This window comes from Sinohyriopsis cumingii, chromosome 12 (genome assembly GCF_028554795.1).
Source record: "Sinohyriopsis cumingii isolate HCF-2022 chromosome 12, ASM2855479v2, whole genome shotgun sequence".
Taxonomy (NCBI): domain Eukaryota; kingdom Metazoa; phylum Mollusca; class Bivalvia; order Unionida; family Unionidae; genus Sinohyriopsis; species Sinohyriopsis cumingii.
In genome coordinates, this window is record NC_142972.1 from 7983573 (window position 1) to 7998642 (window position 15070).

General features: G+C 38.0%; 1 protein-coding gene across 8 annotated transcripts in view; it reads left to right on the forward strand.

Moving 5' to 3' along the window:
* The window catches only part of LOC149785970 (CUGBP Elav-like family member 2), a 259746-nt gene that overhangs the window by 225772 nt on the left and 18904 nt on the right, over positions 1 to 15070 (forward strand). For 6 of the 8 annotated variants that reach the window (XM_089976221.1, XM_089976222.1, XM_089976223.1 and 3 more), the window contains 4 exons: positions 2367 to 2453; positions 5452 to 5508; positions 9897 to 10040; positions 13005 to 13147. In XM_089976221.1, the coding sequence (XP_089832347.1) occupies positions 2367 to 2453; positions 5452 to 5508; positions 9897 to 10040; positions 13005 to 13132 (416 nt within the window). In that variant the 3' untranslated portion in view covers positions 13133 to 13147. The remainder of the gene's footprint in view (positions 1 to 2366; positions 2454 to 5451; positions 5509 to 9896; positions 10041 to 13004; positions 13148 to 15070) is intronic. The other 2 variants (XM_089976224.1, XM_089976226.1) reach the window with 1 other exon arrangement.

Consider the following 15070-nt stretch of genomic DNA (forward strand, 5'->3'; position numbering starts at 1 on the left):
TAATTGTACAGGCCTCATCCCTGACATTTACCCTTTGGGAATAGAATAAGACGGTGAATCTCCAGGCCTCATCCGTGTCACTTACCCTTTGGGAATAGAATAAGATGGTGAATCTCCAGGCCTCATCCCTGACACTTAACCTTTAGGAATAGAATAAGACAGTGAATCTCCAGGCCTCATCCGTGTCACTTACCCTTTGGGAATAGAATAAGATGGTGAATCTCCAGGCCTCATCCGTGTCACTTACCCTTTGGGAATAGAATAAGATTGTGACTCTCCAGGCCTCATCCCTGTCACTTAACCTTTGGGAATAGAATAAGATGGTGAATCTCCAGGCCTCATCCATGTCACTTACCCTGTGGGAATAGAATAAGATGATGAATCTCCAGGCCTCATCCCTGACAATAACCCTTTGGGAATAAGACATTCATTGTACAGACTTCATCCCTGACACTTAACTTTGGGAATAGAATAAGATGGTGAATCTCCAGGCCTCATCCGTGTCACTTACCCTTTGGGAATGGAATAAGATTGTGACTCTCCAGGCCTCATCCCTGTCACTTATCCTTTGGGAATAGAATAAGATGGTGAATCTCTGGGCCTCATCCCTGTCACTTACCCTTTGGGAATAGAATAAGATGGTGAATCTCCAGGCCTCAACCCTGTCACTTACCCTTTGGAAATAGAATAAGATGGTGAATCTCCAGGCCTCAACCCTGTCACTTACCCTTTGGGAATAAAATAAGATGGTGAATCTCCAGGCCTCATCCCTGTCACTTACCATTTGGGAATAGAATAAAATCATGACTCTCCAGGCCTCATCCCTGACACTAACCATATTGGAATGAGACGATCATTGTCTAGGCCTCAACTCTGAGACTAACCATCTTGGAATGAGACATTCATTGTCTAAGCCTCCTTCCCGACACTAACCATATTGCAATGAGACAGTGATTGTCTTGGCCTCCTCCCTGACACTAACCATCTTGGAAGGAGACAATGATTGTCTAGGCCTCCTTCCTGACACTAACCATCTTGGAAGGAGACAATGATTATCTAGGCCTCATCCCTGACACTAACCATCTTGGAATGAGACGGTGATTGTCTAGACCTCATCCCTGACACTAACCATCTTGGAAGGAGACTGATTATCTAGGCCTCATCCCTGACACTAACCATCTTGGAATGAGACGGTGATTGTCTAGACCTCATTCCTGACACTAACCATCTTGGAAGGAGACAGAGATTGTCTAGGCCTCCTTCCTGACACTAACCATCTTGGAAGGAGACAGTGATTGTCTAGACCTCATCCCTGACAACCTTCAGGGAATAAGACTTTGACTCTCCATACCTCATCCGTGACACTGACCTTCTGGGAACAAGACGATGACTGCACAAGTCTCATCCCGGACACTACCATCTGGGAATAAGACAGTGACTGACCAGGCTTCATCCACACTGACCTTCTGGGAATAAGACAGTGATTATCCCATCCTCACCCCTGATACTAACCATATTCAAATTTCCCTTACCTGCAAATACTTTCAGAAGATTCTATAAATTCAAATTAATCCTAATTATTTGAACCATTCTCATGTTGTATGCACTAGAGTAATCAAGGTTCTACTGTAGATTTTTCACAAGATTCTAATGTTTCCTCACAGTTTTGTGGCCCTTGACCATGAAGCTGGTCACAGCACCTATGTTTGTTTCAACCAGCAGTAAATTGTGTTTAAAAGTGATTGTTTTAGAATGTTGTGTGTTTAATGTAGTATCTTACTGAATTGATAAATGGTCCCATTAAACATGTGCAAGGCAAAAGTGCTTGATAAGAAATTTCATTAAGTGTATCATAAGGATCCATGCTACATTTGCAAGAAGTTATATTTGAAATAACAGTCATGTGCATTGCGCTGTCAATAATGTAAACCAGCAAACATTTTGGTTTGTGTTCATTTTATAAATGATTAATCTACTTAATATTAGCTAAATTAATTAGATATGCAGATGATGTTGACAGTAAATGTTAAATTGACAATGTTTGAACAGTATAATTGCTTGAACATAATGTATATACTTGCTTACATGTTGAATCGATCTACAAAGAGCACATAGATCTGATATCACGCTGTGTAGATCTGATATCACACTGTGTAGATTATTCCGATCAATCACTAAAATAAACAAAATCTTGATATGCCAGCAGATTAGGGTCAAAGTTGTTTGCAGTTGAAACTGAACTAATAAGTGAGTCAGTATGACAGTATATTTAAGTAACAGTTGTAAATTAAAATGTGTGCATGATATAAAGTATTTGTAAAAGTGTGTAAGATGCTTTGTAAAAGTACATACAACTCTGCTTTCAGCATCATTCCCAAATGCTTTCAACAGCCAGGCAGCCCAGCAGTTACAACAGGCTGCAGCTAACTCCGCAGCTGGCAAGCAAACAGAAGGTTTGTACAGTATTTACTTTAATCAGAATCTCCAATGTCACTCTTGTGACATCACCACCCCAAATGCAAGGCAGTGTTTGCCAGCCCAAATTTTATAACTAAACATCCATGGTAGAGTGAAAATCGTACAGATTGATAACTGGCTTATTTATCTTTATGTCAGTTAATTTTTATGTGTTAAGTCCTTATTAGACCATGTTTTTTTTCTTCTGTTATTTAGTTTTCTTTAACATGATCAAGGTTATTAAGTGAAAGACAGCAGTGGGAAATTTTCACTCATCATAGACTAAATGAGATATCTATGAACAAATGAGATGGCATGAAAAAGAATAATTAAACTATCAACCTCTGCAAATCACTCATTTTAATAGCAGTAATACATCACCTGTCATTTTGCCATGTCTGCCGATTCCTAGATGTTAGTACACTTGTCCAAGCTCATCCACCCATTGGATGGAAAGATCTAGAACAGAAACAACATGCAGTCTGATGCTTTTACAGGCCCATGTGGAACACCCTTTCTCTTGATGGAAAGATCTAAAACAGAGAGAATATACATGGTCCATAGCTGCCAACCCTCACGAATTTGGCATGAATTTCACGACTTTTTCTGCGATTTACGGATTCACGCCGCAAGCCAAAACTTCAAGAATTCTAGTTCTCAGTTGTTTTAAATCTTTAATAAAATACCCGATTTCCTGTTAAGCGCTAGTCGTGATATTGCCAGTTGCCGAAACGGACTGATACTGCTGGTCGTGATATTAGTAGAACTACAGCCAGTTAGTACAGTTGGCCCAGTAGCAAGCATTTTAGCCTATTTTAATCTATATGTATAAGAGTAATTTTACAAATGCTTTTGAGAGAAACTGGAGCCTAACCGGAATAATGCTCTGCGCATGCATCACCAACACTGATTTGAGTTACCGTTCAGCATCGCATGTAAGATCTTGAAAATGTCTTCACCACCAAGGAAAAAGAAACGTATTGCTCAAAAAGTGAAGTTTAATTTGGAATATATCAAAAATTGGCCATGCATTCTGCCATTAAACACTGATATACATCATGCTTTTTGCACAGTGTGCCGCAAATTGTAGTATTGGGCGTGGTGGCAGAGATGATGTGAGGGAGCACATTGGTTGCAAAAAACACACAGAAGATGGGAAAATTAAGAATTCACAGATTTCAGCTCTGGAATATTTTAAGCCATCGGTGGAAAACCTGCAAGCTACCAACACTGAAGCATTTTTTGTGAGTTTCTTGTTGAACACAATCTACTTTTATCAGCTGGAGACCATGCTAAACATCTGTTCCGACAAATGTTCCCAGACTAAAAAATTGCTTCCAAATTTTCCTGTGGATGAACCAAAAGTGCTGCAGCTCCTGTGCATTCCTCACAGCAACAGTGACAGCAGAAGAGGTTTCTTTAGTGAGGAAAAATAAGACAGACTTTAGGGCCTCCTTAGCTGCAGAAAATTTGTCAGCAATTTTAGTCAACAAGATCAACCAGCAGGCAAGAAGTCTGAACTGTTTAGAAAACAAATTTACGATCAAGCAGTTGAGGAAGTTCAAGTCTGTTACAGTATCATGTCTTGATTAATAACCACAAGAACAAGTGAAGTTTATGAATACCATAATAAATAGAAATGCGGATATATTTCTGCATATGTGAAGTGTTTTAGTTTTATATTGCGATCTTGATATAGTGTAGTATTGACGGTCCGAGTGGATGGAGTTATTGTCGTGGTATTTTTCACTAAGTCATGTCCAAAGTCACTACTTTTTATCACTATTTTCACTAATTGCAAGCCTGGAAGGTTGGCAGCTATGATGGTCTGACTCCATTATAGGCCTTTGAGGAATACCTTCATCCTGATCGAACATTCTAGAACACAAAAGAACACACGGTCTGACTCCATTATAGGCTCATGTGGAATAGCCTTCCTCTTGATGGCTGTGCATCAGTGTGTGCGATTCACAGAAAAATTTGCATGTTTGTGTTTCAAAGATGTATTTTAATAATTCAATCTGTTTTTCATAGTGATATTACACTCGGTCCTTGCAGTTTGAGTGTTGTTCTTAAAATTCTGAATGCTCATAAGCAGATCTTTTTTGATCTGTTTTGACATAACCTTTATTAATCTGTTTGACATTTATTGATCTGTTTGACATAACCTTTATTGATCTGTTTTAACATAAACTTTATTGATCTGTTTTGACATAACCTTTATTGATCTGTTTGACATAACTTTTATTGATCTGTTTTAACATAAACTTTATTGATCTGTTTTGACATAACCTTTATTGATCTGTTTGTCATAACTTATATTGATCTGTTTTGACATAACCTTTATTGATCTGTTTGACTTAACCTTTATTGATCTGTTTGACATAACCTTTATTGATCTGTTTTGTTGACATTTATTGATCTGTTTGACTTAACCTTTATTGATCTGTTTGACATAACCTTTATTGATCAGTTTGACATAACCTTTATTGATCAGTTTTGACATAACCTTTATTGTCTTTTTTGATATAACCTTTATTGATCTGTTTTGACATAACCTTCGTGACAGCTTCTGTGTAGAGAAAACCACATGAGTCCCAGTTTTTTAATTCTGCATCAAAGAGTCCAGTTCTAATTTCAGTAACAAGTTTTCCAAACTCAAGTCTGTTAAAGGACTGAACTTACGTCAATAAAAACTTGTATGAGTTAGTTTCATCTACAGTTAGGATAAGCTCTCAAAAGCTTCTTTTTATTAAAATCTGACTTTCATTATCAACCAATCCTGGCAAGCCAAACCCACATATACACTCATTTTATTAAAATCTGACTTTCATTATCAACCAATCCTGGCAGGCCAAACCCACATATACACTCATTTTATTAAAATCTGACTTTCATTATAAACCAATCCTGGCAGGCCAAACCCACATATACTCTCTTTTTATCTTCACCCATTTCTAGACACTTTTCCCATTTTTTTCATATCATGAGTAGTGCGAGGCACACATCAGCCAGTGGTTTACTTGACGGCTATGGAGAGGAGTAGAATGAGTAAGTAAACAGTTCTGCTCATCAAATAGCGAATATTAAATTATATTGCAAGTTCCAAGAACAGCATGATCATAATGTTTCTAATTGCATAGATATTAACCGATGTGCAAAATAAATCTACACACAACACACCCCTCCCCATTCATGGCAACATCTACCATAAATAAATCTACACAAAACACACCCCTCCCCATTCATGGCAATAGCTACCATAAATAAATCTACACACAACACACCCCTCCCCTTTCATGGCAATAGCTACCATTTCTGATAGTGTGTTTAATATCCCACTGAAAGTCATTCAGAGGTAAACAAAGAGTATTCATTTTGATTGTTTTCCTCAAATAAAAATATGTACATGTATATATAGAACCACTGTAGGGCTGTTATTCTCTATAGGACTCATGGTACCAATTCCATTGAGGTTTTGGACCATGGAGAAAGTTGGTTTACTTGTAATGGTAGGAAGAAAGACAATTCCTTGACCCTAGGGAGATATGGAATCCATTGAGTTATTGATTCCAGGAGAGCATGGGAATTCTTTCCTCCTTAGAAAAGAATACTCATCAATCTTAGTAGTGTAGGGATCCTTTATGTGTGACCCAAAGTAAGACTCCATCATCCTAGGAGAGTATGGGATCATTCTCTTTGTTAAAGAACAATAATAAGGTCCAAGGATCCCTGATGGTTGTACCAACACAGTCAGTGTGGGATTGGATTCGCTCCAGGGTCCTTTCCAAGAGAGGAAAACACTGGAAGAAAATGAGTGTGGCCCACACCCACTTAGAGCATCAGTACTCTTAACCCAGTGAAGACAATGAATAGATTGTATCTTCCTAAACAGGTAGAGCAGTGACCACACTTTGCAAGTTCTGAGAGGAAGGAATCCACCCTATTGGGGGGCTCTACAGATCCCCATTCTTCAGTACTTTGATGACTGGTTGATGCATGATGGCCTTGAAGAAGAGTCCCTCTTGTAGGATCTGTCCCATTGCTCGTTCATTGTGACCTTACTTGGTCATGTCATGAACCTAGAGAAATAAGTCAGTCCCTTACAAGGATTTTGTTTCCATGAGGATGAACTGCCTTACCAACAGAGGGCTAATACATTGCTCAACTGGACATGATAGACGGAATCCAGACCCTGGTGTTGCCTTCAGGCCAAGATCCTGTGGTTCTTGAATTCTGTCATTCACCTGGTTCTCTTAGGGGAAGACTTACACGCCCTCTCCACTTTCTCCTTCTGACAAACAGAAAACAACACATAGGTCACCTGCCAGCTTAGATTTTTTTCATGGTTAGATTTTTATCAACATTTGGCTTGGCAGCCAATTGGGACCAGTTTCTGACTGGAGTCCCAATGCATGCCCCTGAAATCCACTCAGACTTTTCACCAACACATAAGCTTTGAGTGGGGTTCTCACTTGGAGCCCAAAGAGGTAATTCAGGGTTTGTGGTTCCAGGAAGAAGCTACCTTTTACAACAGCAATTTCAAAGTGATGTATTTTTAGCCCTACAGATGTTTGCAGGCCAAATAATAAGTCATTGTTTGATGTTTCCTCTGACCTGTCAGTAGGATCGTACCTCAGGCAACAAGGAGATACTGAATCTCCTTCTCTTTAATTTGCATTACTCTCTATACGCCATATTCCAGGCAAGAAAGTTATTCTGGCAGACGGTCTGGCAAGGTAGTCCTTAATGGAATGGTCCAATCTGTAGCAGAGTCCATGCTAAAACTGAGAAGGAGAAAGTGGGCTTGTTCCTGAGGAGTCTAAACAACAAGCTCTCCTTTTGCGTGTTCCCATTGTCAGATCAGAGGGCCTAGCAGTGGATGCCTACAGTCTAAGGAGGGATTGTCTGTTCACACATTCCACCTTTCAGAAGGAGTCTGCATGTGCTTCACAAAGTTAGGACTTACTGGTTCAGAGACCTACTTGACCTGTTGGCAGACAATCCCAGGACATTACCTCATAGGATGGATCTGCTATTGCAACACAGGGGGTCTCTTCTCCATAGCACCCCACAGATTTTCCACCTTTATGCTTGACTAATTTCATGTGATCAATCTACCCGGACAAGGTTTTAAGCATGGTTGCCAGCTACATTGTTCCTTCTAGGAGATGGTCCATTATCTAAGTCTGTGATTCAGCTTGGAGAATCTTTGCAGTAGATAGAGTAGGAAAAGCATTCAACCTAGCTGTCCCTCTCTAATTGCAGAGGCAGACCTCATTTCTTCAAAGAGAGATTGTCTGTCTCAACTATTAAAGGCAATAGGGCAGTCCTGTCTAACATAATCAGATTCTCAAAAGGTCCACCCATTGGTTCAGACCATCCTCTTTCTGATCTTGTCAAGTATTTTGTGCTGCAGAGACTGGCATCTAGCTCACTAATGTAAAGATGGAATCTCTTATTGTTTTGAGGGCTTTGGCAAAATCGTAGGAATCATTGCCTGAACTTTTGAGAACCTTTCCCGTAAACTGTTTTCCTGCTGTCCTTTGTGTCTGCTAGAAAAAGTGAGCTTCATGCCTTAGCTATAGCAAAAGTGTGTTCTCTTTTGTCAGCCTTGTGTTTAGATATAAAAAAAAGTTTCCTTCAGTAGCTCCACTCCCTATTGAGATCCCCAGCTTCAGCCATATCTCTGCTGAGGATGATAGGGATAGGGTTTTCATTCTATTAGGCCACCTCACAAGGGAGAAGGAAAGGTTGGCTGCATCTGCTCATACCTATTGAATGCTGTGTGAGTATCTTGGCATTGACCACATAGATTGTCCTCATTAACAAGAGAGCTGTAGGTTGTCACAGGAGGGACCTTTCATTCTTAAGAACTAAAACGCACAAGGTTAGCACCGTTGGGTCTGTTAATCACTCCCCTTTGGATATTGCAATGAGAACTGCCTTCAGGAGGCCTCACACTAACTTTTCATCCGTTTACCTTTGACCTTTGGTGCACCAGACCGAATGGTCCAATCATGATGGCACAATATGTGGCCAAGCGATCTACCAGCTTTCAGTAGGGAATATTCCTACAGTAAGGGCAATGCAATAACAGCAGGTAATTAAATACTGCTATTAAAATGTAGGTAAAGCTAATTTTAATTATGTAATATTTACCTGCTACTGTTAAAAAATTTCTCCATCCACCCAGCTATAATGTCCCATAATTTAGGTCCAAGTTAAGTGGATGTTCTGTATGCTGGACATGACTAAGGCATCAGACTGGGGTCATGTTCCAATCAAGGAACAACGACACAACATAAATCATTATTCTGTATGCTGTACATTACTAAGGCATCAGACTTGGATCATGTTCCAATCAAGGAACAATGACACGACATAAATCATTATTCTGGATATGACTAAGGCATCAGACTGGGATCATGTTCCAGTCAAGGAACAATGACACGACATAAATCATTATTCTGTATGCCAGATATGACCAAGGCATCAGACTGGGATCATGTTCCTATCAAGGAACAATGACACGACATAAATCATTATTCTGTATGCTGGATATGACCAAGGCATCAGACTGGGATCATGTTCCAATCCAGGAACAATGACATGACATAAATCATTCTGTATGCTGGACATGACTAAGGCATCAGACTGGGATGATGTTCCAGTCATGGAACAACGACACGACATAAATCATTATTCTGTATGCTGGATATGACCAAGGCATCAGACTGGGATCATGTTCCAATCCAGGAACAATGACACGACATAAATCATTATTCTGAAAGCTGGACATGACTAAGGCATCAGACTGGGATCATGTTCCAGTCAAGGAACAATGACACGACATAAATCATTATTCTGTATGCTGGATATGACTAAGGCATCAGACTGGGATCATGTTCCAGTCAAGGAACAACGACAACGACACGACATAAATCATTATTCTGTATGCTGGATATGACCAAGGCATCAGACTGGGATCATGTTCCAATCCAGGAACAATGATGAACATAAATCATTATTCTGTATGCTGGATATGACCAAGGCATCAGACTGGGATCCTGTTCCAATCCAGGAACAATGACACGACATAAATCATTATTCTGTATGCTGGATATGACTAAGGCATCAGACTGGGATCATGTTCCAGTCAAGGAACAATGACACCACAGAAATCATGGCACAGTGACATGGTAGAATATTGTTATACATTACAGTTATTAACTGGTTCAGAAAAAATAAACTTTTTAATTTTTTTATATTAACAAGTTATTTAGTATTAGTTGAAGCATGTTTTGCGGAAAGAAAATGTCGAGTAGTATCACAATAGCACCCTTGTCTTGAACGCCAAGTTTGGTTTTTAATGAGCATCATGTTTTCCTTAGCTAATTGGTTTTTGTTGTCCATATTTACTGTAACTTTTTTGTCAGGACCTGAGGGAGCGAACCTGTTTATCTACCACCTGCCACAGGAATTCAGCGACCAGGACCTTATGCAGACGTTCCTGCCCTTTGGTACCGTTATATCGGCCAAAGTTTTCATCGACAAACAGACCAATCTTAGCAAGTGTTTTGGTAAGATGATACTCCTTGCTGTTAAAGGAAACCTCACATGACATAATTTGACTATCAATGAGGAAAGATTAAAAAGCGTCTGTAAACTTCATTTTATTTTTATGACAAAGCAGACCTGCCAACCCTTTCGAATTTGCTTAAGTCACACGAAAATGACCCTTAAAATATGGACATATGGAATAAAAGCAAAAACTTCGGAAAAATTACTGTTGCTGTAAAATCCAGATAATTGACTCATCCTTTATTGATTTGAATCCGGGTTTCATTTTAGAATTTGTGGAGTTGGTCAGGAAACCAGACTAACTTTACAGCAGTATCTTAGACACTTTAAACTGCACAAATATTTTCATGCAGGTTGATTGTATGATCAAACAGTTCATTATATAGTTTTTAAAATATTGCATCCAGCATGTTGAAGACAATAGGGAAAAAGCCTCTGAAAAAGTGTTAATAATCAGCACATAAAAAAGGAATATTCAGATTCTCAAGAAGAAAAGCAGGAAGAGACGCAATTATTTTTATTGGACATCACATGTCAAGTTGAGTATGACTCGTGGCAGGAGATATGATTGACGTCATCATGTGAAATGGAAAAATAGTTCCAAGAATTACATCCATTTGAGAGATAGCAACAAGCCATTGAGCTGCATGTGTTTTGAAACTGACATTTGTGCAACTGAACTAGTCGTAAATAAGGTCTACGTGTACTTTACAAACTTTTCAGTTGAACGTAATGTTTACAGTTGCTGCATGTTTCGAATACTTTTAAATATATTTTCCAACTTTACAATATCAGTTTATAAAATTTTGTTACACCTTACTGAAAACTGGTCAAACTTACCGAAAAAAATCAACTGCCTTACTGGGACGGTCTTGTCAGGGTTGGCAGGTCTGAGAAAGTTCTCAAACAGTAACTATATGCCAATTCCACAACACGAAAATCCTCAACAGCAACTATATGCCATAACATGAAAATCCTCAACAGCAACTATATGCCAATTCCATAACACGAAAATCCTCAACAGCAACTATATGCCATAACATGAAAATCCTCAACAGCAACTATATGCCATAACATGAAAATCCTCAACAGCAACTATATGCCATAACATGAAAATCCTCAACAGCAACTATATGCCATGACATGAAAATTTGGATCTGAATTAAACTTGTTTGAATGTACACTCATAGAAACCTGGACATCACATTTTTCTTTCTTATAGGTAATTACACCATTTCCTCAATACCTCACACCCTGATAACTCGCAAATCTGCTTATAACGCAGAGTCAGGCATGGAACCCAATTGTTCTGAATAGAAATTACCCCAAAACTGACCCCTATTTATTGAACTTGATAACTGAAACTTTTATTTTCGCTCATTTTATCTTCAGAATGGTAGATAGGACCTTGAAATTTGAATCAGCATTATGAAATTGTCAACTTTTAATAAGAAGTCATAATTTTTTTTTACATTTTCTCTTGAAACTACATTCTTAGTATGCTGTAAATAACAACATTCAACAAAATTTCAGTCAATGAAAATGTCACTTATGCATACCGGAGGCAGTACTTTAATTAAATAAAAACTTTTTAAAAATTTTAGCAAGTCAAATTTGTATTTTAGTTCCATCATTTAGTTTGGTTTAAGTGTAGAGATGCAATGCGCCTTCTTGTATTCAGATGTAATATGTCAATCTTCCATAACAGCAATGGCCTCGAGCATTTATCCGACAACCTAATTAAGTGTTAACTGTGTTTTGGTATTTGAAGTTTTTATTGTATTGTTGTACTGAATCAAAGTTGACCTCCTTTGTATTTTCTTGAAAAGTTGTGTCTTTTGTATCAAATAAAGAAAGTGGAATAAAAGAAAAGCAGAAGGGCATGCAAATCCTACATGCATAATTAGATCTTGATGCCTCGGTCATGTTAGTTGAACTGATTTCAATTGATGAGTCAAACAGTTATAAATATTAATAAATATTATTTTGTGCTTAATATAATTAGACTACCTTAAGTAAGCTACTCAGTCATAAATGTGATCAAAGATAGCAAGGCAAAATGAATACTTCGTGAAATAATGAGCATTGTTTCACACATACAGATCATTGGGGAGAAGTGAGTTTCAGAAAAATCCTGAATTGGCTCTTCGAAATATCCTCAATGATGAGAAAAAGTTTCACTTTTACTTGCAATGAAATCATGGCATCAGTATTTTACTAACTGAAAAGTACAAAAATTGAGTTTTGTTAAACAAAATAAATGCAGCTAGTTGGGTTTCTTTAAGAAAGGAATCTTGTTTCATCATGTATCAGCAGGTAGTTATCTTCCCTGCCTTGTAAACTCCCTGCTTCGAACTCTGCATAACATAATAAGCAAGGAACCGGACTAATCAACAAAACAAAATTCAGTGGTATAATACTTAAATGTTTCCATGTGAATGCTGTTGGATTAATGTTAATGATCTTCAGATGGGCATCTTGAAATGTAATTTATACAGAATATCAAACAGCTTCATTAGAAAAAGTAATTTATTGACAATTATTCTCAAAGTGATTATAAAATAAGCATTCAGCCATTAAACATCACCGTCTCCCCACCCCCCCATCAGTTTTGTCTGGCAGGGATGGTATAACTTATATTTTGGAGGTCCCTTGGTAACTCTCACGCTTGCTTATAGTACGGTCTGTCTTTGGACCCAGTTGTGTGCGAGTTATCACAGGAGAGGTATAGTTTATTAAAACAAGTGTTCGTGCTAAAAAAAGACTGAAAAGTAAACAACAGATGGATAAAAGATGGTGAGACAATGGTATATCTTTCCAGCATCAGCATTTAAATTTTGTCTTGGATTTCACAACACACAGTTTTCACCAAGGTTAACCAAAACATTCCATGATTTGTAGAAGTCATCAAGATCAGTGAAAATATTGTAGCTCACTTCATTTTTAATTTTCTACTTGGATAGGTTTTGTAAGTTTTGACAACCCCGTGTCAGCCCAAGCAGCAATTCAGGCGATGAACGGCTTTCAGATAGGCATGAAGAGATTAAAAGTGCAACTCAAGAGACCAAAGAATGACAGCAGGCCTTACTAGTAGTAGGAACAAAATGTAAGTTGCACCTACTATGACGGTATTCCTTAAGTTTTATTGTGGCAAGCTTGTCAAAAGTAAGTCTGTAAAATTGATTAGGTAAGTCGGTAAGTATGCAAGTAGGCTGTACTGCATAGACAGGTACATCAGTATGGATAGCACAGCAACAGTGTGCTTACTTTGCACCTGTTCAGCCCTGGATTCAGACCCCAGTAAAAGCATTTGCAAAGGTACCTTTTGATCATAGATATTGTTCTTTAGTGCTCTGTTTGCGTCCATCTGAGACTTCACAAGCTAACAACTTGAGTTGTATGAATATTCTTAAACCCATGTTTTTATTCAGTATCTAATAAATAGGGTTTAATGAGGAAAAAACATTCTAGTCAACTTGTATTTTCATGAAATATTGATCTGATATCTAGACTTGAAAGTTAGAGGAAATGCAAACTGTTCTAGAAAGAAGTGCGTATGATCTGTGCTATCCCATGTGCTTCAATAGACTATGCTAATGCTTTGGAAAATGCACCTCACAAGGACATAATTTTCTTCTTTACCCACCTTGATGCTTTTCATTACTAAAATCAGTAGGGGGTACAAACAGAAGAGTGTGTGAATACTATAGCATACATTGAACACACATTTAAAGCTGTCCTGTGACCTAGCATTCATTAAATATAGCATATGTGAATATGAGAGCATAGCAATTTGGAATCTTGAACCTTTTGGCTCAAAAAATTGATTTTTTTCTTCTTCAAATGTGACTTTTTATTGGATATGTTTGTGATCCTGATGACAAAATTATCATTTTTGCACCTATGTCATAAGGAGGGAAGGGACAGTGTTGGCATGATACATCTTTTGCCCCATGTCATTACGTCCCATATATCACTAATTTTCTTTCTCTTAAAAAAAGTTCTGAGGAAATATATCATTTAAAACCAAATGGTATGGCAGCTCAACTTTCAGATGACCTAGGTAAGGTTTGAGTTGTTTATTTGGGATAATTTGACATAAAGTTGTCCCCATTTCTTAAAGTGTTTATTTGCATGTTGAACCCTTGGTTATACCATAATAGTGGGGCCATCCATTTTCTTGTCACAAGTTTAGTTCCTTTATTATTTATATAAAGTTCTGGCCAATTAATGCACAATTAGTTGCCCAATTAGTTGCCCAAACAATTTTGTTAATTAATGTTCCAACTCCAGTTGTGAATTTTGATTTTCTTGCAGGTGAAACATAAATATCATTGATTACAGGGGTTTATGTTGTCGTTGAGACATGGATATTATTCATTATGGGGGTTTGCGATTTTGGTGAGACATAGATGTCATTCATTAAAGTGATTTTTGTTGCTGGTGAGACATGGGTATCATTCATCACAGGGGTTTATGTTGCTTGTGAGACATGCGTATGGTTCATTATGAGGGTTTATATTGCTGGTAGATGTCATTCTTTAAAGCAGTTTTTGTTGCTGTAGAGAAATGAATATCATGCATTAGAGGGTTTTATGTTGCTCTTAAGACATAGGTATCATTCTTTATGGGAGCTTATGTTCTGGTGAGACAAAAATGTCATTCATTGCAGGGGCTTATGTTCTGGTGAGACAAAAATGTCATTCATTGCAGGGGCTTATGTTCTGGTGAGACAAAAAATGTCATTCATTGCAGGGGCTTATGTTCTGGTGAGACAAAAAATGTCATTCATTGCAGGGGCTTATGTTCTGGTGAGACAAAAAATGTCATTCATTGCAGGGGCTTATGTTCTGGTGAGACAAAAACATCATTCATTGCAGGGGTTTATATTCTGGTGAGACAAAAATATTATTCATTGCAGGGGCTTATGTTCTGGGCAGACATAGGTATTGTTCATTACAGGGTTTTTTATTCCTGTTGAGACATAGGCATCATTCATTACAGGGGTTTATGTTGCTGGTGAGACACA